The sequence below is a fragment of the Aythya ferina genome (genome assembly GCF_964211825.1).
Source record: "Aythya ferina genome assembly, chromosome: 15".
NCBI classification, from domain to species: Eukaryota; Metazoa; Chordata; class Aves; order Anseriformes; family Anatidae; genus Aythya; species Aythya ferina.
The window spans coordinates 7,393,923-7,421,301 of NC_140314.1; the positions used below are offsets into that span (position 1 = coordinate 7,393,923).

General features: G+C 38.5%; 3 protein-coding genes and 1 long non-coding RNA gene across 10 annotated transcripts in view; 2 read left to right on the forward strand and 2 right to left on the reverse strand.

Annotated features, from left to right (window-relative positions):
* Positions 1-6,256, forward strand: part of TECPR1 (tectonin beta-propeller repeat containing 1) — a 28,489-nt gene extending 22,233 nt beyond the window's left edge. For 6 of the 7 annotated variants that reach the window (XM_084536526.1, XM_084536527.1, XM_084536530.1 and 3 more), the window contains 5 exons: positions 1,197-1,332; positions 1,686-1,778; positions 2,446-2,552; positions 3,007-3,126; positions 4,128-6,256. In XM_084536526.1, the coding sequence (XP_084392652.1) occupies positions 1,197-1,332; positions 1,686-1,778; positions 2,446-2,552; positions 3,007-3,126; positions 4,128-4,325 (654 nt within the window). In that variant the 3' untranslated portion in view covers positions 4,326-6,256. Of the gene's footprint in view, positions 1-1,196; positions 1,333-1,685; positions 1,779-2,445; positions 2,553-3,006; positions 3,127-4,127 lie in introns of those variants that run through there. The other variant, XM_084536531.1, reaches the window with a different exon arrangement.
* A 1,569-nt stretch (positions 6,257-7,825) lies between these two features.
* Positions 7,826-12,711, reverse strand: BHLHA15 (basic helix-loop-helix family member a15). Its single transcript, XM_084536539.1, has 2 exons — positions 11,881-12,711; positions 7,826-9,283 (listed from the first exon to the last, which is right to left on the reverse strand). The coding sequence occupies exon 2, from the start codon at positions 9,245-9,247 to the stop codon at positions 8,747-8,749; it is 501 nt and encodes a 166-aa protein (XP_084392665.1). The 5' UTR covers positions 9,248-9,283; positions 11,881-12,711; the 3' UTR covers positions 7,826-8,746.
* A 913-nt stretch (positions 12,712-13,624) lies between these two features.
* The window catches only part of LMTK2 (lemur tyrosine kinase 2), a 42,873-nt gene continuing 29,118 nt past the window's right edge, over positions 13,625-27,379 (reverse strand). The window contains exons 9-14 of the mRNA XM_084536524.1: positions 27,154-27,275; positions 25,654-25,803; positions 22,503-25,407; positions 20,958-21,093; positions 18,721-18,966; positions 13,625-17,650 (exon numbers count right to left, since the gene is read on the reverse strand). Of these exons, the coding sequence (XP_084392650.1) occupies positions 17,622-17,650; positions 18,721-18,966; positions 20,958-21,093; positions 22,503-25,407; positions 25,654-25,803; positions 27,154-27,275 (3,588 nt within the window). The 3' untranslated portion in view covers positions 13,625-17,621. The remainder of the gene's footprint in view (positions 17,651-18,720; positions 18,967-20,957; positions 21,094-22,502; positions 25,408-25,653; positions 25,804-27,153; positions 27,276-27,379) is intronic.
* Positions 19,983-27,360, forward strand: LOC311444989. Its single transcript, XR_014698154.1, has 3 exons — positions 19,983-20,136; positions 22,567-22,641; positions 27,221-27,360. It is a non-coding gene; the product is annotated as an uncharacterized lncRNA (long non-coding RNA).

Below are 27,379 nucleotides of genomic sequence, written 5' to 3' on the forward strand. Positions count from 1 at the left end.
CAAAGTACCTTATTTTTTTTCCTTTTCGTGTCCCAGATTTTAAAGTCTTTGTCCATCAACTGTGACAGTTTTCTGCCCACATTTTTTTAAAATATTCTTTCTCTTGCATAATCTGCTTTAGCTTGTGTTACATTATTTGCAGTAGCCTCTCATCCCTGTGTGATCTTTGAAGGTCCCTTCTAATTGAACGACTCTATTCTAATTATCTCCTGTGTATCTCCTCATGAAGTACTTTACTTCCACTTTCTGCACTGATAGCTTAGTTCTATTTTTTTTCCCCCCATCATCAATAATGTGTATATCCTATTCATTTAACTGCCCAGAGATAGAAGTTTTCTAACCTATGTCCCAAACCTAATGCCCTCTGATAGCAATAGGAGTTTGTCCATGGACTTTTCAGAGCCTGGAACTGACTTTGCTTATTTCAAAGGCAGGTGGGCCTGGATGTACCTACTGACTTTTCCTTGAACTGGGACAGAAATAATGAGTACATGTCCAGTAAGGTACACAGAAAGGAACAAATAGTTTGAGTAGCTTCATTAGCAATCTTTCCTAATAAAATACATGTGCTAAAACAACAAATTAGGGTTGATATTCACTAATTTTAAGCCATATTTACAATTGGAAAGAAAATATACTTTCAGTGGAATTTGGAGAAAAACTGCAAGATGAAAATTTATAGGGATGATTTTTTTCTTCTTCCTACTCAGTCTGCTACAATAGCACAGGTCCGTATGGCAGTGCAAGAGCAAGAAATTGAATTCTGTGTCTGGAATCTGAAGCCAGACAGACTTCAGTCTGTTGATTTTCGTGAGATTATTGCTCTATATAATCAAAAAAGGTATTATTTGAAAAAAGGAGGAGAGAAGAAAGAGAAAGAAAGAGAACAGATCTCTATCCCAACCATTCAGAGACAGGCAGGTCCCTAAATTTCAGTGATTTCAACTGAAAAAGCTCTGGTGTAGTCCAACATTGCTATTAATTTCAAAGAGTTAAATATCCAAGTATTTTTGAGGATCAGAGACCTTGTTTCTGTTCAGTCATCCTAATTTTTTATTTTTCATAAAAGAATTATTACTCAGAGTCTTTTTTACTACCTAGGATTTTCCCCATTTGGTAGCAATCAAAATAATTTTATCATGGTTTCCCATGGAGTTTTTAAACTTTGCTTCACAATTTCTTCCACAATTTGTCAGGGAACATCCTGGCTTCATGTGGGAACAGATCAGCCCTTCATTTCCATCTCCATTGGAGCATTTTACCAGGTGTGGGCTGTTGCTAGAGATGGTTCTGCCTTCTACCGGGGCTCAGTGTCTCCAAAGAAACCTGCAGGTGAGTACTTCTACGATTTTTGGTTACAATCTTCCTCTTATACAGGATGTAAACTCTACTACAATGCCATGTCTAGAGAAGACAATTTTTAGTAGAGGTCTTTCCAATAGGCTATACAAAATAAGGGATATGAATAATCAGCATCATGTTAATTAGAGCAGTTAATTTGCTTTTCACTTGGGTGATTTAGAAAAAGTGTTCATCTCTAAAAACAAGCTAGCAAAAATCCATCAAGTGTAATGTAATTCGCAGTTTCCCTGCACAGGTATGCATTTCCACTGTAGATACTTCCCAGAATTCTCACACATAGTCCTGTTTTCTCAGTGTTTTACTCAAGTATTTCTGACTTTTAGGTGACTGTTGGTACCATATTCCTTCGCCTCAAAAACAAAAATTAAAACAAGTCTCAGTAGGACGAACATCTGTGTTTGTGTTGGATAAGAACGGTAAGGATTTTTTAGAAATTATTTATCATTGGTAGAAAAACTACATCGGTATTAGATTGATTTAAAAAGGAGAGTCCAAGTCAAACCTTCTGCTTGCACTGCTGCTCTTAGAGAATACTCTTTTGTATTCAAAGAGACATGCAGTGCCATAGGTAACAACAATGCATCGCCTATACTGTTTTTGCAAGAAAAAAAAAAAGTACCAGGTGAATCTCAAAGAGAATTCCGTGGAAGGATTTTGTGTCTGAAACCCTAGAATGTACAAAACTGAAGAATATCTTCCTGTTAAGAAAGCTAGAAATAGCACCACCATTGCAATAAAAATTGTGAAGTATTGTTTTGTGAAAGAAACAAACCTTTAACACCAGTCTTCTTCAGCTATCTTGACCTTACGTTTTACTTCTCTAATGCATAGTTCTTTATATAAATATTTTTTCCTCAAGAAATTTTTCAAAACAGTGTAGCTGCTGTTTTCCAGAAAGTTATAATGAGTAACTGCAGAAATACAAATTCCAAAGTATGAACTTCATCTTCCCTTGTTGTAAAACATTAGTTGATGCCCCCAGTGATGCGTGCCCACAAAACATAGAAAGTATTAACTACTGAGTTCTTACGTTGTTTACTAGTACTTTATGCAGAGCTGTAACCAGGACTATTTATTTTATAGGCAACCTTTGGTACCGGCAAGGTATCACACCAAGCTACCCTCAAGGATCTACTTGGGATTATGTATCAAATAATATCCGCAAAATGTCTGTAGGACCCCTGGACCAGGTGTGTATTAAGTTTCCTGGTATCTTATTAGTTTACTAAAAATTACACTTAACACTTTTTTGTAATTATTTTTTTTCAGGATGTTTTTTTTTGTTTAGCTTTATTTATTCCACAAGATGATGATCTAAGTGCTGCAATCCCACCAGCAGGACAAAAAATGAGACCAATGCAATAGTGATACAGACAGTCCTTTGACTTAAAAAGCCTTATTAATATATTTTTTTAAATAAGTTATATATATGTAATCTCTTTCCTGCCAAGTCTTACTATCTGGCAATGTTTTCACTACAACTCTGGTATCTAGTTAACTGTTTGGTTGCTATCTGACTAAATCAGAGCAGTTTTGGCCTACTCCAGAGTCAAGACTAGCCTATTAATGCAAAATCAGGATTTTCATGTCTGGGAAGAGCAGCACAAGGAATACATTTTACTGCCACTTTTTGCTTTCTTTGAGGTCTGGGTGATAGCTGACAAAGTGCAAGGAAGTCACAGTTTGAGCTGTGGGACAGTGTGCCACCGCACTGGTGTTCAGCCAATGGAGCCCAAAGGCCTCTCATGGGACTACGGAATTGGGGTAAGTGCTGGGGGACACCATGCTGCTTTAAGGCCGGTACCAAATGCCCATAGGCACTGAGCGGAAAGCAAAGCACTAGCCTGCTGAGCTGGCAAGCTTTCTAAAGCTTGCACACATCTGCAGGAAACTGACGTTTGTTCTCCAGTTTTAATTCCTTTTTGAAGTTAAATATAATGGCTTGTACAATTATTGCTGGGAAGTCATTTATTTGCGTTTGATAAGTATTCATTTTAAATAGGTCATTTAAAAGCTATAATGGAAAAATTAATAAAAGTAAGTAGCATTTTTTAAAAGTAGATTCCTTCCTCCTCTGCACATGATTATTTCTCCTGGTTGCTCCCTTTATTACTCTCAGTGTTCTCAGAAAGGCTATTTCAATGTTTTGGCCCACTGCAGATGGGTGGAAAACCTGCAGTGGTTCTATAGGAGGCTGGGCAGTCCCCCAGGCCAGATCAGTGGGGCCTGTGGCCAGGCAGAAGGACGGCTTCCTTAGAGCTGGAGCTCATGAGGCAGCAACCACTAGCACCTCAGCACCCCAGGGGATGTGGGGGGACCCTGGCTGAGGTCTCCCAGCCCAGCTGTATGGGAGCCTCTTCCCAGGGCCTCCAAAGGGAAGGGGTAACCCTCACCAGCACCACCTCTGCGCAGGCTCAGAGCCCCCCAGCCCAACCCAGAGGCAGGGGGAATACTCTGAGAGCCCGTCCTTACACTCATCCATTCTAGGTGCTCTGCGCAAAAGAAACAGCAATGTGAATGGTGGGTGCTGCATGTGAATTTTAAACGATGAGGTGAATATGCACATTCCTTTTTGGGTAGTTACATATGCAATCAGATTTTGATTTGTTTTATAAGGAGCCTTTTTTCTGACTGAGCCCAGAGCAGGATTATTTTCCATATGAATAAGCCATATAAAAGTAGTAATGTACATAAAGCATCACATCAAATATTGTAATTACAGGGTGATGTTTCTCCTTTTATGTTTCTTTATCAATCTTCTGTAGGGTGGATGGGAACACATTACAGTCAGAGGAAATGCAACTGAAGCATCTAGGGTCGCTATGCAAGACACTTCTGAGGAAAACTCTGCAGTATCAAAGGACTTGGAAGAGAATGAAAGTAAAGGGAGAGCGGTACACTCCAAAACCCCTCTGATGGTCAGTGAAAGCCAAGACTTGGACAGAAGTGCAGTTAATTGTTAAGTTGCCACTGTCTATGTTTTGCAAAGAAGCAGCAGTAATTTAAAAAGAAACTGAATGTCCATGTGAATGTCCATGACCCAAGAGAAAAACATGATCGTTTTGTGCTACTTATGTTTTACTGAACTGGAATTTACAGTGGGGTAATTTTAATACTGATTTCTTCAACTGTGTCATGTGTAAAATGTGACGTACTAGAACTAATAGTTTTGTCAAAACAGGCAAGCATTATAGCCACAATGTATTTCTGACCCTTTACCATAGCTGCTACAGAACTATACAAATGTGAATCTTTGCATATGACCATTACATATATTTAATTTTTGTATTACAGTTCTCATCCCTACATTTCTCATATTCACGTCTTCCATGCTACATTTCAGATTCATATTTGAGTAGAGATATCAATATAACCAAATTACAAGCATTTCCATGATTTGCACTGCAAACATCCATACATGCACCTAACTTTGTGCATGTGAGCCCTGTTTACATAAGCCTGTAGGTTTGGTCACGCTACTCTTGCTCACATCAGTAAAATTAAATTCTGTACAACTCAGCTTAGGATGCAGTTACCAGTAAGGGCCAATTTTTCTATATTGGCACTCAACAAATAATATCTTAACAAAAAGAATCACTGGTTTCAGCAAGACTATGTAGAGAGCATGGTCTCTCATTCAGTCTTGGTTACAGAGGCTAAGTCTCACGCTAGATTGTCGGGACAAACTGCAATAGATCATGTGTAGTCTCCACCTTAACTGGAACCCTAATCACTAAGGTATACAGATAGATACCTACCTAATGATGTTGGAAGGGACCAGACACTTGAAGAGTTAGACTGTGCACCAGATAATTGCAAATTATACGTTTGTAGCATAAAAGAGAAGAGGGGATCTTAAATAAGATTCTGGCTTCACAGGTAGGAATTCAAAACAACTGTGCTGGTACCAGTGGAATCTGTCACCATATACTTAGGCAGGTTTAGGAGGAGGCTCTACATTTTGCTTTTAGTAAGCTATTGATTCATTCCTTCTTCCAGCAAGAAACCATGTTTTTTTCCCCAGAAAAGCATTTTTCCTGTCTTTTACTTATCTTAGTTAGACTGTGATGTGAAATTATTGTTTGAAATCATTATTTGAAATCCAGTCTGTGGGAAGTGCTGAGAAAGCATTCTCTCCCAGTAGCTTCAGGAAGGCACCACCTTTTCTCCTCTGGCAGCAGTTTACAATCATTTTCCCTCTGTGTGTGACTATATATGAAGTTATTTTTATATGAAAAGCAGTGTGGTGTGGTCTCAGTACTGTATTTGTAGAAGTAAAGCTTACGTTTGCACGTATTTAAAGAATATATTTGATATTCTAATGCCAAGGAAAGCACTGTTTCGAAACCCAAATGTGAATGAAGATTGAAGATGCTTTACTGTTTAAAAAAAATCTGTTGATCTTTCCAATATGTGATTACAGATTTCTGTTTTATACATACATTGTGGAAATATCAAAAATAACATTTTGTGTTAATTACCATAAACAGGTTTTGCGTAACTTGCACAGTATCTTGTCCAAATAAATAACTTTATCATGTATTTTTAGAGAATTATTAGGATTGTATTTTCTCTGCAGCATATCAGAAAAGTTTTTTTTTCATTAATAGTCAGTGTCTACATGGCCAACTAGCTAATTGATTCCATACAATAAGCTCTATAATGTTCCTTTGCATCTTTCCCTGCACTTTCAAGTTTCACCTACTTTACTGTAAAACACTGGCTTTAAGTGAACACAGGTAACTTATGTTTGAATATTAAGTATTTGCTTTTTGAAACTGTTAATTAGAAAATGGATTAATTTTAAAAGATAATACCATTGTTATGGCTAACTAAAATCAGGAAAAGTGACTTTAAAACAATTTTGAAAAATAAAAGTAATTTATCAGAAAAATATGCCTCTTATGAAATCCCTTTTAACACATCCTCAGGAGTAGCACTTTGCAGCAAAGAACCCTTCGGGCACCTGCTGCTGCTGCGTTGAAGTGTGCTGGTGCCATGCCTGGTGGTTCATCAGGGTGGCAGCACTGAGAGGACTACTAGCCTCTGGTCTTTGGTACTGCAGCTGCAGCCAGGTACTGCGTGCCACTTGGGGACTGATATTTGAAATAATGCCTCTTTGTTTGCAGTAAGTCCTATCAGAAACACGCTGCCGCAAGCATTTGAACTCTGTACTTGTAACAGCACCAGGAAGCGGCGCTTGGAGTGATAGGCATTTCTTCCATCCACAGCACTGTTAAAATACTGGTTTTCCAACTCACTTGTTGCTTCCTCTGCCAAAGTAACCAAAGAGCACCTCAGCCACCTGCTCTCCCACAGAAACATCTGAGAAGGCACTGAGGACCTGGAAAACGCTCACATCTCCTGTGTAATGCACAGCTCCGGTGGACCTAATGACTTTGAAAGAATCCCGCAAACGTAGCTCCAATTAGCAGCACGCAGCCGTTGCTCCCCTCACACCACACACGACTGAGGCCGGACAGGGCCTGGGGCACTCCTGCCAAAGCACCTCATGGCCGCTGCTGCCTGGCACAAATCCCTGCTGCCCCGGGCACCCTGCCATCACTGGCCCTCTCTGCCACCACAGCTCATACACCCCGGTCAGAACGATGCTCTCACGGCCACAGGAGGGTTTCACAGAACCTCCACTGGGTTGTGGTCATTGCACGAGCAGACTAGAACTGCGAGTCGCCAGGGCAGGGATGGGGTAACGTTTCATTTTCAACACAGGCTATAACATTCAGTGCCCCCATCCCAGAAGGACAGCGGATTTTGTAAGTTAATTCACCAGAAGGATGCTACGTGTATTTCAATATGTTTACATACTGCCTGATAGTTTGCTTCCCTTTCTGTAGAAGAGTAGAGAAGCACTGTGACAGCTGAGCACTAGCAGTATGCTTCCCTAGTAGAGAAGATTTTGTTAAATGAAAAATTTATGGTGAGAAATCACCAATTAAAGCCTAATGAAGCATCCCTTGCTGTAAAAGAAAGGGTATAAGAACCGAAAGAAAATGTCTTAGTGTTACTCATAGTTCCCATTACAATCAGACAACATATGTTAAGTGAATTACAGATAAGGAGCACCTGTTCTATGAAGTACGATACAGCAGCACCATTACTGCAAGTCAAATCTGTAAGAGACAAGGTAATACTTTCACTAACACTTAAGTAGTAGGACGGGTAACCACAGACATCCTAAACATGCATGAAAACAGGTTGGAACCTATGGAAATCAAAGCCAAGAAAGCAGGATCCAAATCATTTCACTGCCCCTAAGTAAGACAACCACACAGAGACAACATTAAGTTGTTCCACATCATATAGCTGTAGATGTCCGTAGTGAAGGGTAATTCACATCCCTTACAAGCCTGTCTGTGAAACCTTTCAAAGAAAAGTTTGAAAATGAGAATTTTTCAGTGACAAAACATTTTTCAATGAGATGGGAAACAGATTAAAAAAATAATTTTCCTGTTTGAAGAGCTCCTGCTTCATTTATTTTGTTTCATAACACCAGAATCTAGCACTAGTCCAGAAAGAATCCCAATCACATTACAATCTTCATCAGCTAATAATTGGTAACTGGAAAGATCATTGCCTAGCTTAAGACTATACTAAAACATTTTTATACTTTTTGCAAAGATGACTGATTTGTCCATTATTTAATATTTGTATTACAACGGCAGCCAAAGGACCCACTTAAGAAAATCTCCACATCCAGAAGCGTCTTCTGTATGCTTCAGAAACATAAGCCATAAAGTGTCTAAACAGTTTATGATTTAAGATAGCTTTGTAGTTGCTTAGGAGTATTTCAAAAGTCTATGCTTTGCAAGGTTTGAAATTATACTGTGCATTTTAAATACAGTAACTCATCTGTGTTTTGGACCCAAATAAAGCAAGAGAGTCTTCCATCATCTTCAGTCATTGTCAGAGCTGATCCAAAGCACTCAAGATAAATACTCAGATTTGGTGGCCAATTTCACGTATGTGCTACTTTGCTCGCCAATTTTGTCAAGTTTGCCATCAATGTTGATTTTCTTCAGTAGCAAGATAGACAAGAACCAATTCACTGAATGGTTGGTGACCAGTGTTACAGCCAAGATTCTCAATAAATATGAGTGAACTCAGGTGACTCAGGCCTTAAAAATGAACTCACAACCTTTCCCAGGAGTATAAGCTCCAAAAATTCCTTATAGTTTAGGATAACTTTATACGCAGCTATAGCTGTTAATGTTACCTGTTTGTCTTTTAATGGAAAAAAGGAGGATAGAGAGAATTTGAAAGATTTTTTTACCTCCAGCTATGTACTTATATGTATTATCATGCAAGGAGGAAGAGGAATGAAGGTAGTAAGCTAACTGTAGGTATTTTTGTTGAAGCTATAAGTCTATGTGGTATGTTTTTGCAGATGTTCCTCATGATCATCATCTACATACTGCTGTTGATAATGCTGGCACAGTTTGGACCCCCAGGCTCCCCCCATCCCTTCTGCAGCTGGGAAGTGTCCGTTGGACATATTGAGTATAATGGAGGTCAATGATTTAATGTAATTTTTAGCCAGTGTGAGAGTCTCTATTTTGGAAAGTTTATTCTCAGCTCTCACATGAGGGATTACCTCCCGCAAGGCCTGGAATGCGTTGTTGAGCTTGTGCATTCTCTGCCTCTCCCGCTCGTTGCTTTCCAGTCTCCTCAAATGTCTGTCTTTACTGCTCCAAGGATGCTTGGCTCTGGCCGCAGTAATCTTGCTGCTCTCCTTACTTCTCCCATTCCTCCTTTCTTTGTGTCTCAAGCATTTCACCAGTTCTTTCTTTTTCATTGCTGACTCCTCTGAAAATGCTTCTTTATCAACAGTATTCTTTTGCTTCTTCCCTTTGGCTTTAGTCTTCATGTTTCAGTAGATGTACTGGTATTAAGCATCAATGTGCTGCAAAAACATGACACCAATATCTTTAATTGTTGAACAGTTCAACACCAAACAAGTGATCTGATGCAGGTTTGAGAAGTTCTGTACTGGAAGACCAGCACTGACTCAATTTAGCAACGTGCATTTTAGAAGTTGTGGATGGTACTAGCCAAGATGAGCTATGCCAATGAATCAAGGAGAAAATCCTTTTTCAGAGAACAGATTCCCCCTTCAGCTGGAAGGGGTTACAGAGGGAGCAGAGGCCAAGTGAATGGAACCACTAAAACAAAGATGAAGCGAACACCACCTGGTGCCCTCGCGGATGGAAAGGCAAGTGAAAAACAGACACCTTTCTACTTTCTTGTATATAGGCCTCAAAGTGGAGTGATCTGTCCTCTCACTGCATGCAACATAAGCAAATGGTCTCCAGGCTCAGCCAGTCATTGGCCATTCATTTGTAGATGTCTACTGGCATGCTTAAACTGAAGCCAAATTGTTTTTTTCCAGTGTAAAAATGGATTTTAACCCTGCTCCTCTATTGAACTGACAGCACATTCAAATAGCGCTGAAATCATTAGTAATCATTGTGCTGGAATCATCTTTGGATGGTAGAAGTGCTGGCCTCAGTCTCCTTTCAGCTATGGTGTTATCAGTGTTATCATATCTCTTTATATGAAAAGAGAGTTTAGGCAGTCATGACACTTGAACAGAAAACACCGGTGATAACTGTGTAAGTATAGCATGTCAAAGCAGGGTCTCCCTTAAGAGAAAACAGAACAGAAATGTAAACAAGTTGAGATTCTACTTTTCAGATCTAAAGATCTCAACCAGAAAAAAAGCCTGTGGGAAGAGGGAGCCACAAATCAAACCATGCCAGGAGCACAACGATCAATTAGGTTTGATAACATATTGCCTCTATCTCATGTCCTTCTATTTTTTCCTAGCTTCAGCTATCAAAAGTAATAAAACCACACAGTGCCTCATCATACGTATGCAGATTTCTGTGTGGAGCATTAGACAGAACCCTCAGGCTCTTATTTAAAGTAACTTCTCAAACTCCCAGCAATTGCTTTTAGTAGGAATAGGTTTCTACTGCGTTTATGAGCAGTCCACTAGAGGGAAACATGACCCACTAACTCCTGTAGCTCAAACTCCTAGCAGTAACATTTTCACCCACAGCTCCTCTGCATTCTGGGCCAGTCCACAACACCCACAAGCACAATGCCCACAGTTTCTTCACGCACACAGCCTATTTCTCTTTCAGACAAGCAAAGAGGAGGAGAAAGCAGGCAGGCCAGGTACTAACTAAAGGAGGTGAGCATTTCTCAGCTAGAGATTTGTTTGTTTCTTGTTTGTCCAAGCCCCTTCACAGGTGTCTTTCACTCCTTGTTTACTCTCAGTCTCATCCTTGAGGTGCCAGCTGTAGCTGCTACAACAGTGCAAGCAGCAATTCCTTGCTGGTGGTCTTCCCAGCTCTCAGTTCTGCTTTTTGATGCTATTATACAGGTCAGAAAATTTCTGGGTATTAATAACACAGAACAAAATAGTAAATTATGAAGCAAGGGTGGACCCTAGATATAATGAGGGCTAGAGCAGTTCGATGTAGCATTAGCAGGATTCCTACTATACACCCAAAGTAACACACTATACTTGTGTGACTGACAGCTGCTGGGAAAGAGCATTTCCCTTTTTAACAACAAATAATTATGGGGCGTAACTGCAGTTACTGTCCCAGTATGAGTGTAATAGAGTGCTATTTATCGTCCAATTTGTCCAAAAAGCCACAGCAATGTTCCTTCCTCTTGTGTTAGCAGGGAAGGTGATGACAGTGAAGTTTTCCCCTCCCCTAGCTCAGATTTTGCCACGCTTGAAGACAGCAGTCTCACAGCAACCCTTCCTCTAAAAGCAAGAATCAACGTTACTGTGACTATTTCCAAAAATTCTTCCCTCCACCTTCAACCAGTCCATGTAGTCACAGAAAGGTTTGGTCTTAAACAATGCATTTGTATGCTGATGCTAATATACGAGTGGTTTTAGAAGTTGTTGAGCCAATAAAAGAAACTTGCCACAGGTGCCAACCCAGTACAGGTCATCACAATTAGCTGCAGCAGGCTGTAGAGTTCCCAGCTGTGTTGCAGTAACAGCCACTTCCCCTTCTCACTCTTTAGGGGTATTTTCAGCTGTTGGGCATTTACAGAACTCAGTTCCTTGCCCATAAGGTAACAGGAGGTTCATGGAAGCAGCCAGCAGAGAAAGCTTTAAGGACAGCTCAGGACACTTCAGCAAACCACAGGAGCAAAGAATAAGTGTTAAACTGCAGGTGAGGGTGAGCAGATGGGATGACATGGGATAAGAGAGTATTCAGCTGGCTGAAGTTTACTTTCAGACTGCCACACGCTGCTGTAACCCCCTGAGAAACTACCTCATGGAGCCACAACCAGAATCCTTGGCACAACCAGAGAGATGGCATGGGTGCAGAGAAAGAACTGGGAGGTAGAGGGGATTCAGGAGACAAAGACTTGGGTTGTCAAGAGAAACCAAAAAGAAAAAGAACAGCCAAATACCAGCAAGCCGCTATGTCCATCCATCAGGGCTAGCATTCATCCTCTGTGACTTACCGCTGTCACCAGCCGTGGAGAAGGCACCTAGAGCCCAAAGGACATGACAGAGGCTTCTGAGGAATCAGGAGCAGCGGCAGGGTCCGTGGGGGCACTGCTTGCCCTTGGGGCCCTGTAAAGAGCCTGTGAGGGACCTTGGAAAGAGGAGCCCATGAGGCTCCCTCACGCTGAGAGGGGAGCTGAAGGGACAGCGTGGGGAAGTGCTGCCGGGAGCCCCCGAGGCTGGTGCTGCTGCTGTGCTCTGGAGCTCTGCCTGCAGTGTGGTGAGGCAGCAGCCCTAGGGCTGTGCGGCAGTCTGTGACAGACGGGCCCGCTGCTCGCCACGCCACGCCGGAGGTGGCTGCGACACGACACGTTGCATTAGCAGCAGGGGCGGGCCCTGCAGCTGCCAGCAGGCGTGCAAAAACAACACAAGCGGTCCCTACCAGCACCCTGCCGCACTGAGGCCAAGCAGCACGGTTCAGAGCTGGGTTCCAGCAGAGGAGTTGTGCACGCGCAGCATTGCCGCAGCCCTCTCTCATGCGGAGGTAGCCAGGAGCACAAGGCTCCTGTGGTTTGGAGGGTCACAGGGCTCTGAGTGAAACCAGACAATTACAACGCTCCCAGGGGAGGCAGAACTGGGGCAGCATATGGAGGTGGTGCTGCCAGACTGATAGAAGCTAAGCCACACAGATCGATACACACTTGTCACTGCAGGAGGGGTGAGTCTCAGACTTCCTTCAGCAAGTGGAGTGTCCTCAGGTGGCAGAGAAGAAAGGCTATCCCAGTTCTCTGTTCTGCCCTGGGCAATACAAGTTACCGTATCCCCTGCACGACAAGGGCACAGAGCCAAAGCACTTCCATCCCCTGCAAGAAGGCTGCTGCTGACAGATTGCGAGAGCTCAGATTCTTTGATAGATCAAAGCTCTGTATTGGACAGCCAGTTAGTGCCGTGGATGGGATCTTTTACATCTGTTCTCAGTAACAACCAGTATCTTGGTCAAATTTCAGCCCACTAGTTATACTTTAGCTAATAAAGTCGTCATCTTGATATCAGTTTCTTGTTCCCAGGTTTAAACAGTTTCAGGTTTAAACAGTTTCCAGGAGCCATGAACAGCTGTCAGACAGATGCGGGGGCTTCCACACCAGCCTCCATTATCTACTTACATTGCTGTGCCATCGTATCTCAACAGGTAACAAGGAAAAACAGCTCTCTCATGCCTCTGGCAGTGTCATGGCTGATATAGTCTGAATCTCAAGTGAAAGAAGCTACCCGTACAGGTAAGTACTACATTAACCTGGAGATCTTACATCAGTTCCACATATGCACTTAAATTAAAAACCATGATCTTCTCTAAATAACTTCAATAAATATTAAGAAAACATACAGTTAACCTGTTTCCTGAAGGGCAGTTATGTACTCTGAAATCTGCATTCTTCCTACAAACACTTAGTTCTAGGATTAAAAGCAATATTCAATTTTTGAAGTTACCCCCCATTTGTATTTCAAGTATTGCTTCTCTACTGACAACATATATATGTTACCTGTGTTACCTGAAGTTGAAACAAGGGTGATAACTGAAGATATTAAAGGTGATGACATTATTTAGTGTAGACTCATCTGCTGTGACTGGGGCTTTGAGCCTTTACCTTCTCTGCATCTGGATGCTAGCAAGTTTAACTCAGAGTAGCCAGCTATGCTATACTGTGGACCTGACTCGTTACTGGCATCTGTTTAAGAATGAACAAATATACAAAGAGATTATAAATATATAACTGTATTTTATTTTTAATATTAAATATTTTTAAATTACAAGCAATTTATCGAATCACACTATGCATGATAATCAATATACAGTAGAAATTACAATTTAAAAATGTACACAATTTAAAGACATTTTGACCTGAAATTTCATTAACTATGATATATTGCCATAAACCTCATACCTGTATTAAATTACAATAGGAAAACCTCATACCTATGATTTTGTTACATAGTTTCTCATTTACAAATAGAATTAAACATTATATATACACACATCAGTACCATTTATCATTTAAGTTACACCTACAACTGTGCAAGTTCAAACAATTTCATAAACAAAACTAACTGTAAGTCATATTCAAGTTTCTGAAAAACAGGCTGCTGGTATTACAAATACTTATTTTCAATAAGTTTATATGATGTTCGACTCCCCTCTAGATTTTTTCCAGTCTTGTACCAAAACCATTAACATACAAGGATATTTCTGTATGACTTAAAGCTGAAGTAATTTTGTACACTCCATTCTTGTTTAAGGCTATTTCTTATAAGGCTAATGAACTTGGATTCCACCTTTCACCAACACCAACAAAAATAGCCATGTCACTAACACCTGACAATGCTGACATTTTAGCATAGTGCTTAATCAGAAAAAAAAAAGTCTTTCTACCAACCAGCCTCCTCATGAAAAAAGATTTGAGTACTACATAAAAATCTGCTAAAAATACTGATAAAAAGAATGAGGCTTAAATGGCTTTCATTAGTGCATCAACAAGGATATGAAAAAAATGCTTAACTCGTTCACTTCCATGAAAATGGCAGTTTCCATGAACGCAGTTGCACACACAACATGTCTGCAGCTAGGGGATTTGGGAGAGTACAGGTGTTTCCGTTAGATCAGGACACTTCTCACTTGGTTAGCTTCTCACTACGGATCCTCTGTTTTTAAACAAACTTCCTTAGGTGGGAAAAATCAGATCTTTTAAATAACTTTAGTAGCCAAATTGAGACAATGCCTTCATTATTCAAATAATCAAGGTATTGTACTAGAGAAGGAATTAAAATGTAACCAGTCCTCATAATAAACCATTGAAAATAGATACATGTACTTCTAAAACTGAAACCATGCTTTGTAGCTAGTGCAAGAAATTACATACACAGTTTTAAGAATGACTCATAACAAACCCCCTCACTAAAAGGTAACTTGTTGGAAATATAGATTCATCTTCATTGTGTCACTGACTGCTAGGTGGGTATCTCAATATTGCTAGTAGTTGATCAGATTTTAACTATATTTTTTTTCCAAAAAAACTTTAGATTATTGCAATCCAGCCTACTGGATTACTAAAATTAAACTCTTAGTTTAACTGAGGTGAGTCAACTTCAAATACTTCTTTCTCTTCATTGTACAGCTAGAAAGGACATTACCTTGCTTAGTATCATACACATCCCAGCCCATTTTGGAAAAAAATGCTCCTTTGGCAATTCATTAGCAATGAGTCCATTTGGACAAAGGAGTAAACTCTCATTTCCTATGCAAGATTTTCTTTAAACCCCGGTAAAGAATTAAAAAAAAGAAAAACATTTCCATCAAGCAAAGGAAATTCCCGATGTGCAGGATGAAATACTGCACGTTTGAGAAATATCTGAGTTTCCAGAATTACAAGAACCAAAATGCACTACTAAATTTTAACATTTTGGAATAAAAGCTTTTATTAAACTTTGGACTCTATTCTAAGTTAAGCAATTCAAAATTAAGGCTGAACTCCAGGTCTGATCCAGTAGATTTCTCAGCATGAGGCAGATAAACCCACACACTATTTGCAGGCCACTTCGGGAGTTTCATTCTTAGTTTTGAATTTCCGTACTCAATGTAGTGTGAGAATTACACAACACAGATGAGATCTAATTAATCTAGCCATATCAAGGAGTTTAATGTTGGAATTATGGAATTTCTAAGCAATAATGTGTGCACAAAGTCTATTACCTATATTTTAAAAATATTACAAACAGCGCACAGCTTCCTTAAGTGCCCTACAGTACATACTGTAAGAATGTATTAAGAACTACTTGGCTTTTTCTCTTAAATCATGTTTTGGGAAAAGTCCATGAAAAATCCTGTTCCTCGCTTCACAATGAAGTACAGTTCTGACCAACTCTGAACCTAAGTGCCACATCAGAAGTTCTCAACAATACATCGGCAAGTTCAAATAACTTTACAGAACTAAATCATTCCCTTTTGATTGGTATGGAAGCCATTCTGGCTAAGGGCTGAATAATGCTGGACAAAAGCAGTTAACATATTCCTGTCATTTAAAACATACTTTAAAAATCAAAATGCATATAGAAGTATATAACACATAGTTCACACAGCTTAAAATATTTAGTCCTCCTACACTTCATGGGATGCTAATTCTCTGGTGAGCGGATCTGAACACAGAGCACTCGGACCACCAATACACTGAAGCCCTGCCAAAAAAAGCCACTAAAATACAAAGTACTTTAAAGCCAGGTAAACTGTTCTTGTCAGCGTTTCCTACAGATCCACAGCTGGATAAGGCATTCCAAAAGGCCAGGGATTTGTTTCTTAAATTAACTCACTTTAGAGTAGTGATTAAAGATTTTTTTTCCAAGCAATTGAAAGGATTAAATTAGCTGAACACACAGCAGAGCATGAAGGCTAAAAAACCACGTTGTATTCCCTTCCCTAGACACAGTTTGCTTCAGAGTAAACGTTAAACGTTACTATACAGCATCTTTGGGTCAGTATGCATTTCAAGGTGTAGCATGGAGCCTTGAAGGTATCTTAAAATGTGTGGCCTTATAAAGGGTGCAAAATTGGTTATTAACCATTAATCTAATTCTTAATTGTCGGAACATCACTGAGAGGTAGATCTACCACAGGCCTCTGAATGGCAGCCCCAGTCTGCAGTCAGCAGAAGAGAGCTTCAAAATTCACAGAATGTACAATTACAGGGCCAAACATGCCTAAATCCAGTCTACTGAAATTAGTCTTGTTTTAGAATATTCATAATTTCCAGTTTTGTACAGTCAATTTTATTTTTTCCTCTTTCCAAGGCAGAAGTTGTAACAACAACTGGAAGGCCCTTAAGTATGATAAAGTCAGATGGTATTACAGTTTAAGCAGTCAGTAGGATCATATTCAGGAATTGAGACATTATCTCTTTCATCTACAAATTCCAGAGTATATCATATATTCTATTCCAGTTTCCTATAAAACATGAACACTAACAATCTATAATCGTTATCATTTAGAAATGGTACTGAATAGAAGATTTCAGCAAGTCTAACATAACACCCAGAAGTTATGTATGTTTTACAAGTACCGTGCATAGCAAAGGCTACAAAAGAGGACAAATTAAACTGGGTAACTGGGCCAATTCAACTTGTCTTATTTTCCTTGAAAGATTTATGATTTTGATTCTGTACATCATCAGGAAATAGAGGAAGAATAATCCATAGTGCAATTGTAATAAGCAAAGTAACATGTAGTGATATCTTTTTGAATAAATATGGCTCACTACTGATCAACTATCATTCATACAGTTTCAGCAACACAGACACCTGTTGCACAGGACAGTTATACACAATTCTACAACAGGTGTATGTTCAAATAGATAATGAACTACATGGAAAAATATAAAAAAGAGTATTATACAATCTCATACATAAACCAGACTAGTGTAATTGCTTTACTTGTTTCTTAAGTTATCTGAAAAATACTTCAAGTACTTGAAAACAGCGGCAGAATCATCTTTCAATGAAAAGCAAAATTGCACTGATTTAAAAATACATTACAAAGTTAAATACACATTCAAATTAATGTCCTGATTTAACATTGCTTTCAGTGTTTACTTTCATTTCTTAGGACTTCTTGATTACCTGTATTACTCCAGGAGATCCAGAGTTCAGATAAAGAAGTTTCAGACACAGAGTCTGTGTGTTCTGTTTTTGTAGTCCCAGGAAGTTTTAAATCCGTTTAATCTTTTTCTCCATCTTCACTGCTTCCTGTTAGCAGAGGAAAGGTAATAATTGACAGTGAGATTCTTCAGCACAACCATCATTTCTTTGTAAGACTTTTCCTAGAACTTGGCATTCTTCTGTTTCACGCTTCCAAGTATTGGTTAATCTTTCCCTAGAGCTTTCATCTACTATAAACATTTGGTACCTTTGTACACAGACATCTGCTTAAGTCACACAGTTCAATGTCACTTCCTAGGACACGTAAGGCAGTGTAGGATCTCCAAAATCTTTTATCTATAAGTTACTAAGCAGCAAGCATTATCTAATCAATATGCATGATACAGGAACAATACAAATCTATGTAACAGTGATTACGTTTTTACAGACATTGACCATCAGCAAGGTTCAGCAATCAGTAGCATTTATTTTTATGATGCAGTATTTTACCAAGGTTAATATGCTAAACTGCTTCAAATCCATTTTCTCTCCCTTCTTAACTCTCAAAAAATGCATTAAAGCTTTTTGTTAGAGACAAGAAAGCTTCTGTTAACAAATACTGCTACTAAATATTTCTATGAACTGATTTGTTTGACTAACTATTGTAACTCCACTTTAGAAAACATGCTGCTGCAACTCTTGAGAACATAAAAAATGTACTTTCTAAAAAGCAACGCAAACTGAACTGTAAAACGAGCTTAGACAACAATTGCAGACATATTCCTCACCCTGTGAAATAAATTGCATCCTATGACAGGGCAATAATGAAAATTAAACTGCCACAGTGTTACAATTATACATAAGCGCTTAAGGACTGCTTATATTTCATTTATGTAACTATCGTACTTATTTAGGAAACAGGACTTGTGAGCTTGTCCCATAAACATTCCAGAAAATGTAGAGCCGTACGTTTGTAGCAATGTGGATGCAATTAATCTCAACCTAAATGGAAAGGTCTGTCTTACTGAAATATAAGACCAGACATAACTTCTACAGCATTAACAATGTATTTATAAACTAAGTATTTATCAAAGAAAAAGATTTGTCATCTACATTACTCACATCTTTGCATGAAGCTTTCAATATTTAGTTTCAAAATAATTAACTAAATCACCTACCTCCTTGCTCTATATCTGAATCTGTAAGATGTGTAAGGGAAAAGCTTGCCATGTTTGCAGGAGAGATAGAGAATCTAGAATATGGGGATGAATGTGACCAGTTCTGTTCAGAAGTCCGGGTGGGTGGAGGTGGAGAGAAGTATTTTGACTGAAGAGGTGGTTTAGAGCTAATAAGGCTATTAGCTGCCTTTGATATAAAGGATGGTTCTGGAGAAGAGAAGTCATCATCCCATTCAAAACCGCCACCTTGGAGGAAGAAGGAAAAAAAAACAAAAAAAACAAAAAAGCAATTTAGAGTAATATAAAGCCATATATAATTTTAAAAGCAAGTCCTGCAAGACTACATTAACCCAAAAGGAACCTGTAGTAACTTTTCATACAAGATCTCTTAAGAGTCAAAAGGAATAACATTTATCACAGAGTTACAGAGGTTACCAATGAATTTTGGAAGCAAAATCTAAACTTGAGGCTTTTGATACACAGCACTCAAAAGCATAACACAGCCTTAAAAACATTAACCTTGACCCTGTCCTCTGCTGTATAGAAAATTTTATTTTTGTACTTGCTGTTATTGACACTCACCAGAATTAGAAATTACAACCTTCAGTCTGAGAGGAGCTGGAGAATGCCAGCTTTCAAAGCACAGAACAGAAATAGTTAACACAGGCAAAGTCTATTGCAGAAATTAATATAAAATGAATAAAGAAGTATTTTTAAAGCACTTCACAGTGCTAGGATTTAGATTGTGTTTATGGATACCAGTATAAAACACATTATACACAAAAAGATTTAAATGCACGTCCTGAGGACCTCCTGATGGAAACCTATAGATTCCCAGGCTAAGAATATAGACAATTTTTCTCAGAAGCATTGTATAGACCTAACATAATCCAATGCAGTTTAAGGAAATATTATTTACAGCATCCTAAAACAGAAATGTTGAAATAACACTGACTCCTTTGGGAGTGACTGGCTGTGGGGACAGGGAGGAGACTAAATCCTTGCATCTCGTATGTAGTAATGGGGGAGCAAGGAAGGAGAACCCTGGTTGGTAGTTTACATATTGAACTGAGTCTGGCTGCAGTGGAGTTCATTTTCTTCATTTGCTGCTGTGCTTTAGATTTGTGAACACAACAATGCCGGTAACATATTTTAAACTACTGGCCAGTGTTTGCACAGTATCAAGGCCTTCTATTTTTCCTCACTCTGCCCTCTCCTCACCCTACCACCACTGGATATATTGGGCATGCACAAGAAGTTGGGAGAGGACAGAATCAGGCAGATGAGACAAACAAAAAAGATATTCCGTGCCACATGACAGCATGCTCAGCAATAAAATAGAGAGGATAAGAGATTGGGAAGTTGGCCCTTTTTTGCTCAGGAACTGGCTAGGCATCTGTCTACCTTGGTGAGGTGGTAAGTGATTGATTTTGCACTATTTGTTTTCTTTCTTTGTTCCTCCTCTTCTTCACTTAGTAAACAATTTTTGCCTTGTCGCACAGGTTGCTGTCACTTTTCACTTGCTTTTACTTTTCCTTCATCTTTCACTATCCCCTTAAGGGTGGGAGAGATGTGAGCAAGAGGCTGTGTGGCATTTAGCTGCCTTCCCATCTGTTAATCCACAACAAGCATACACACAGAGGGTAGAGACTGGACAGAAAAAAAAAAAATGGTCTGGAACAGCAAGCGAACTGACAGCCATTACAAGACTGCATTTGAAAAAGAGGTGCGCAGCACCTCCCCAGATGCAAAACTCAGCTTAGAGAATGCCGAGCTCATACATGCTTGCAATTCTGAAAAAAAAAATCTGCTAAAGAAAATTATTTGCTTTCCTTTGTTTTATTGAATGCAGCTTTGAACAGTACAAAGTCTTTATCAAGTCACAAGAGCACAGAGGTCTAGAAGTGCTGGAATGCCATAGCATCCAGACCTCCTCTCCAACTCAAAAAAAATCATCTTGAGCCAAGTGTGTTCTAGTCCAGGAGGCCACAAAGATTTGTTGCCTGTAATTTGTTTGCCTCTCAAGATAGCCACTACATGTCAAACAGCATTTTCTCTCAAGCTTTGATAAACAGTAACACTAGCATCCAAGCCTAGCTGAAGTATTTGCTTTGGATATAAAACTGAAGCCAGTACGGTACACTGAACATACAAAAGATGTATTTTAAGTGACACTTCATTAAAAACTATGCATAAAATATTCTCAACCCCTGCTGCATATAAATATATTTAAGTACCTTCTTCATCTGTTGAGCTTTCTGAATTTGTGAATCTGTTTAAGTAGCTAAAACCCGAAGGTGGAGCAGGAGTTCTGTGAGAGCCTTCACCATTCAAGTCTGCTACACGGTTTCCCAGCTCCTTAGTTGGTGTTTCCTAATGCAAACAAAACAGTTTGGTTAACTCTTTCATATACACCATGCATACATGCAGTTGGATGCTAGCTTTCCAAAAATACTTTGCTTTCCTCATCAAATCTACTATGAAAATAAATGGTCTGCAAGCTCTCAGTTATTACCACACAACAGAACTTTGAGATGTACATCAAGCATATAAATACACCTCCATTTTCAAAAAAAGTTGCATCAAATCTATGTTAAACTGAATGCAGAAGTGACTATTTATGTCATTTATCATATAAAAAGGTCTCATATGCCCTAAGAACAACACTAAAGTATCTTCCATTTGCACAGAAAACAGTCCACTTATCGCAATACACAGGCAGGGATTTTTTTCTACTCTGGAAAAGTCTTATATAGTCCCCATCTCCCAACATTTTACTTTTTTTTTTTTTTTAACCCTTTATGCTTCAGGATAAAGAGACACACTGTAGGACTGGTATTTGAAGCAGCCAACATTTTATCAGTTACTATAATAAATGAGTTTGACAACTAAGTAGTTTAACACAGCTTATTTTTTCTTTTCCCTCCAACAACAGGATTACTATTCTACAGAGGACAGAAAAACAAATACATACCTGTGTTTTCTATTCCAAAAGACAATGAGCCCTAGTGTGCCTGACAATGTCACTGTTCTTTTAAACTGACTGTACTAGTTCAGTTTCTGTAACGTTAAAATACAATCCCCTTTGTATCAAGTTAAAGAAGCTTAAAAATTGATAAAGCAAATAGGGAAACAAAACTAACCTTGAATTTTATAAGCAGATCAGTATCATTTTACTGAACTTGAATAACATTGTATTAATAAAAAGCAACACTGTTATCTAACTACTGCTCTCATCTTTGATTATACCTTAAGGTAAATTAATGCTAAATAATGCAGGACTCAGTTTTTATTTTTATTATAAAGACATTTGAACTTAAACCGTAAGTCCTCAAATTCATTAAACAGATAAACCACTTCTATAAAGTTACAACAACATTCTGATAAATAAAATTATTAATAAAATCTAGTGCATAATGCTGTCTCTCATTCAAATTCAGCACAGCTTACATGCATCAGTAAAACATCGCTAAAAAACAGGTTTCATCCAGTGCATACACAGGCAAGGTTCCAAAGGCAGTGGAAATTTAGGACTTGGCAAGCAAACCTGTCCAAAGCAAAACTACACTTCAAGTCCCTGCTGCTATTCTATCATCACAAAACTGCACCTAACCAAGAAAAAAAGTTTCTTTACATACAGAATACAAATACATCACAAACAAGATGCCAAGACAAGAAAGTGATCTTGTAACAATGTGCCCATATATACCAGTAAGTTATTTACCGTGTCTTGTTTAAAAAAAAAAAAAAACAACTTTACTTAGTAATTAAAAAAATGATACCTGATCAAACAAATAGACCGTGACATCATCAAAGAAAGTTACAGCCTTTTTCTCATTTTTCCAGTGCTCATGTTGCCTTTCATTAAGAGGCTTTGGAAGTTTCAACAAGCTTCTCAGATGCTTTCCATCATCCTTGTCAGTAAGTATCTCAGGTACTTGATGAACAGTTTCATCTTCACTGTCAGAACTCAGACTATGCATATGAAAAGTCCTCATGTCATCCTCAGAATCACTGTTTTCATCTTCCTCATCCGCATCATCGCCATCTTCTAAATCAAGCATTCCAGTAACATCAAGTTTGCCAAGGTATTTTCCTTCAATATCTGGCTCTTTCAACTTCTGTCCTTCAACGTGATAGAAGGACTTCTCACTGTTACTTGAATCTAAAGGATTGTGTATGTTATGCACAGACTTCAAGTCTCTGTGTGAAAAAAGTTCTGAAGTATTAGTGCCAACACAAGAGACACTTTTATGGGAAGACTCTGACAGCTTTATTTCATCCCTTAGGTTATTTTCCATTGATATTTCCAGGGAATTCAGAGTTGCCTCAGTCCACTCGTCAGGACTCCTCTGTATCCTTACATCCATCTCTTGCATCTCTGTCTTGTGATTCAGTTCTGGTTTTGTACTTTGATTACTGGTATCCTGGTTATTTCTTAGGTCATGCTTTTGCTCTCTCTCTTCAAAACAATAATCCTTTTTAGTATTATTTTCTCCTTTATTTGCAGAAGTGATACACATAGCCTCTCTTGATAGATTTACAGTCTCTTCTGTTTTTTTATCTGGCTCAGAATCATTATCAGAGAAATAGGCAGAGTCTCTATACGAGTTTTGATTCCCACCCACAAAAACCTCCGGGGTTATTTCAAAATTGTTTACTGCATCTAAACAAGCTGCTGCTTCTGAAACAATTATGACTGGATTAGAAGGTAAATCATTCGCATTGCTCTCACTGACACCACAGTTATCAGTATCTGCATTAGAAGCATCCTCAACAGCAATATGGGAAGTCCATTCTGGAGACTCCAGATTCTCTGTTTCATAGCCACTGTCAGCAGGCTTATCAGGTGGTAAAAGTTTCTGAGGACTTTGAGCCTGTAAAGATTCTAAAACCTCATTTACATCTAAAGAATCCAAAGAGTCAGGTGTCTCTAAGGCTTGTTCTACAGGCTGTACAGGAGATGGGCTGTCTTCCAAAAGACTATCCTGACTTGTGCAATCTGAAGTAGCAACAGAAATTAAGGTCACCTCTTCTGAAACATCCTTACAATTCTCAAAATGATTTAACGTTTCTTGTCTTTCCTCTGACAAATCACCTTTTTTTAATATGGGAGAATTACTTTGCAAGTCTCTTTCTGTATCTTCCTGATTGGATTTTTCCCTATTAAAAACTACTTCAGACTTGGGAAGTATTCCCTGTTTCATTTGTACATCACTCCCGTCTGTTTTAACAGCAGCACCATAATATGGATCATTTCCAACATTATTGTTTTTTGTATTACTGGACAGCTCTTCTTGACAAAGAGTATCAGTGTTACAGGACAAGACTTGGCTGACTTCCACATTTGAAAGTTTTCCCTCATCCTTCAAATAAGGAAGATTTGTACATTTATCATGCAACTTACAGGCTGCAGACGGACTAGAGGATGCCTGCATCTCTACAGTCGTCTGAGACTGAGAATTCATATCTTTATCTGTTGTTAGTGGATTACAATTTTCATCTTTCATGGTTCCAAAATTTTCACATACTAAAGAAGAGACCTGTGCATTTTCAGCCAACACAGGCTCAGACTCTACAGAGTTTCTATGTGAGGTTTCCAACATACTTTTTAGAACAGTTTCTGGTTTTTGCCCGAAATCACTGCTGGTTTTGTTAGACAATATCCCTGTTAATAAGTTTTTCTCTTGAAGAAATAAGAAGTTATCAGAAAGTTCTTCTAAAGTTACTAAGTCAGACTGGTTAGAAATATTTTCACCTAGGGAAACTGCTTTGTTTTCAGAAACATGACTAGAATGCTCTTTCTCAGCAAAGCCTGTGACATTTGTAACATCTGTGTTTGAGTTTAAAACAGTCAGTTTAAAGTCTTTAGGAATATTATTTGTTTCAGCAAAACCAAGTACTTTTCTGTTCGTTAATTCTTCTGATCTGTTAATGTCATTAAATATATTCTGGAAAGGACTTTCTGGACTACTATTAGCAGGCAAGAATTCCTCTTTAGGATCTGTATTGTAGTGGAAGAAGTCCCCATCAGTGCTAGATTCTTCAACATCAAGATCCCTGAGAACCATGAAATGAGAACTTTTTTCTTGAACAGCTTCTTGATCAACTTCCGTAGTTAGTACAACTGATTGGTTATCAAAATTCATGCTGCAGCCACTACCCTTTTCCTCTAACTGGATATAGTAGTCGTTTCCAACAGAAAGTTTGTGTGCATCAAACACAGGTAACACCCCAGGAACGGCAAGAGATGCTTCCTGACCGCTTCCATCCTGTGCTCCTGGCCCTTGCTCTGAAAGTGATCTCTCAAAAACCTCCACAGGAAAGAAAATACTTGTGTATGCCATTGCTTCATCGGGATTCACACGACCACATTCATCAAAATGATCATGTTTAGCTGCCTCCCAGATATATTCAAAGCTGAGACCCTGGCTTGTTTCAGTTACAGTAAGAACTTCCTCCATTTCATGGCCAAGTCTATCTCCTGTAAAGTGATCTAAAATTGGAAAAGCAGAATTATTTGTTTCTCTATTTGAGGTGTTTGGTTTAAGAGCATTCCACTGCTGTTCAAAATCAATCTCTGAGTCCCTTTGGCTTTGCATGCGAAGGTAAGTTAAAAGTCTATGCACTTCTTCTGCTGTTGGTCTCTTTTCTGGAGGTAGCCAGCAGAACTGCAGAACTTCATACCTATAGAAGTAAGAAACACCTTTCAATAGGTTCCACAAGGAAAAGGATTTTATAAACAAATCAAGTACCTAAATAATAAAAAGCAACAGCAGTATTACTGGCAGGAATTTCCATCTATAGCAACTCTTCATTTTCCATAGGGTGCCTTTGCCAGGAACATTTAATTTCAATATACTTTTAAGAGAAATAGGTAATATGAAAAACATACTCAGAAACTTTAAAAATAATTTAAAAAATAAAGTTTACCATCTATCAGAGTACGGCTGTTCCAGATGTGGCTTAAAAAGTTTAATCTGCTTCTCCTTGATGACATGGGTTAGGACTTCCCTGTCAGAGAATTCTGAGTAAGGCTGAGCAGCATTCTCAAACAGCTCCCACAACGTTACACCCAGGGACCTAAAAAAGACCAGCAAAGTGACTGTACGTTCTAAGAACTAAGTTGATCTCAAGAAAATAAGGATCATGCAAGAACAGGCAAGAACCACCAAATATCTCGTGGCTCCATAATAATTTCAGGATTGGTTAACCCATTTCAAGTGTGCTTCACAGAACGCTAAAAGCCTCAAAAACAAAGTTATTTGAAGGCCAGTTCCAAGAAAGATAACAAAATGAGGACTCAAGTGACTTATCTATGGAAGAAACTCCTGCATATTAAAGAAAAGTAGGAAACGCCTATTTAAAACAGAGAAACAAGAACAAAAAAAAACTATGGCTTCACTGAAGACTACTACTGTTGGACAAAACCGCACTTTGAGTCAAACCACTAGAAAACTCACCTGTTTGGGACTTCTTTAAATCAGTATCTGAACTACTCAGAAGCCTTGTTTTCGCTCAGTGCTGTATGCATATGACATACAACATTAATCACATTTTTAGTGCTTAGAGCTGATCCAGATCTTTGGGCAACCTTTTCTTGCCTAAAATACACAGTAAATTCTACTACCATAGAATAATTTAGATCAGAATGGGTCTCTGGAATCATCCAGTCCAAACCTAGTCAAAGCAGCTTTGTATAAAATGCACTGAGGTTCAATTTGGAATGCTTAAGACTCTGGCTGCTGGTAGTTTAGATAAACAGTATGATTTGAGGAACTCTGCTTGAAGGATACAAGGAAGAAAGTATTGAAATCATTTCTATCTATCTCGCTTTCTGTGAATCTTGTTTTACATTAGCAAATAAAATCTAGTTTATCATTCAATACCTTTAAAATATAAAAGCAGGAATTTAGCTACAATGTTTTCAGAAATGGTAACCTAAGCCTCGATTTCTATTATCCAAATTTTCCTGGACTTGAGAACTGAGGTGGAACTTGGCAACTTCAAAAAATGTTCAGGATTTTCTCTAGTCTCTCTCTATAAGCTCTGTGGTAGCAGAGACAAACCTTAATGGGATTCTAGTAGCATCTACCTCAAGATTTTCCGTTACATCATCCACAGCTACTAATGAAAAAAATACCTTCCTTTATAAACATTTGAAGGAATTTGGCAAATTAAATAAATATTTTATTAGTATAAACGTCTATTCTTCTGCTATACATTTCTCTTAATCTAATTGTTCTCGCAACAATTTTTTAGGCAACTTTCCAAAGCAAGATAGTTTCAGATTTGTAGAGATTAACCTACTGTACATCTGATAAAATAAAAAAAAAAAAGCACTGCATCAGGCCAATCATAAATATTTACTCCTTTATATAACATTTGAAAATGTATTCCAAAATCTCTCTCAAACTATTATTTACTACATACCATATGTTACTGTATTTATTTTGCTCTGCTGATAACAGTCTGTCTTGAAAACTTGTTATTAACTCAGGTGCAGTCCATCGGAGAGGAACGAGTTTCTTCTCATCTGTCTCAATATAATCTTCCTATATTATCGACAAACAAACAGAAAGACTGAACAAACATCGGGACAACTTCCAGAAGTTGACTATCCTTTTTCCCTAATCTGTTTTTATGTGATCACTATGTG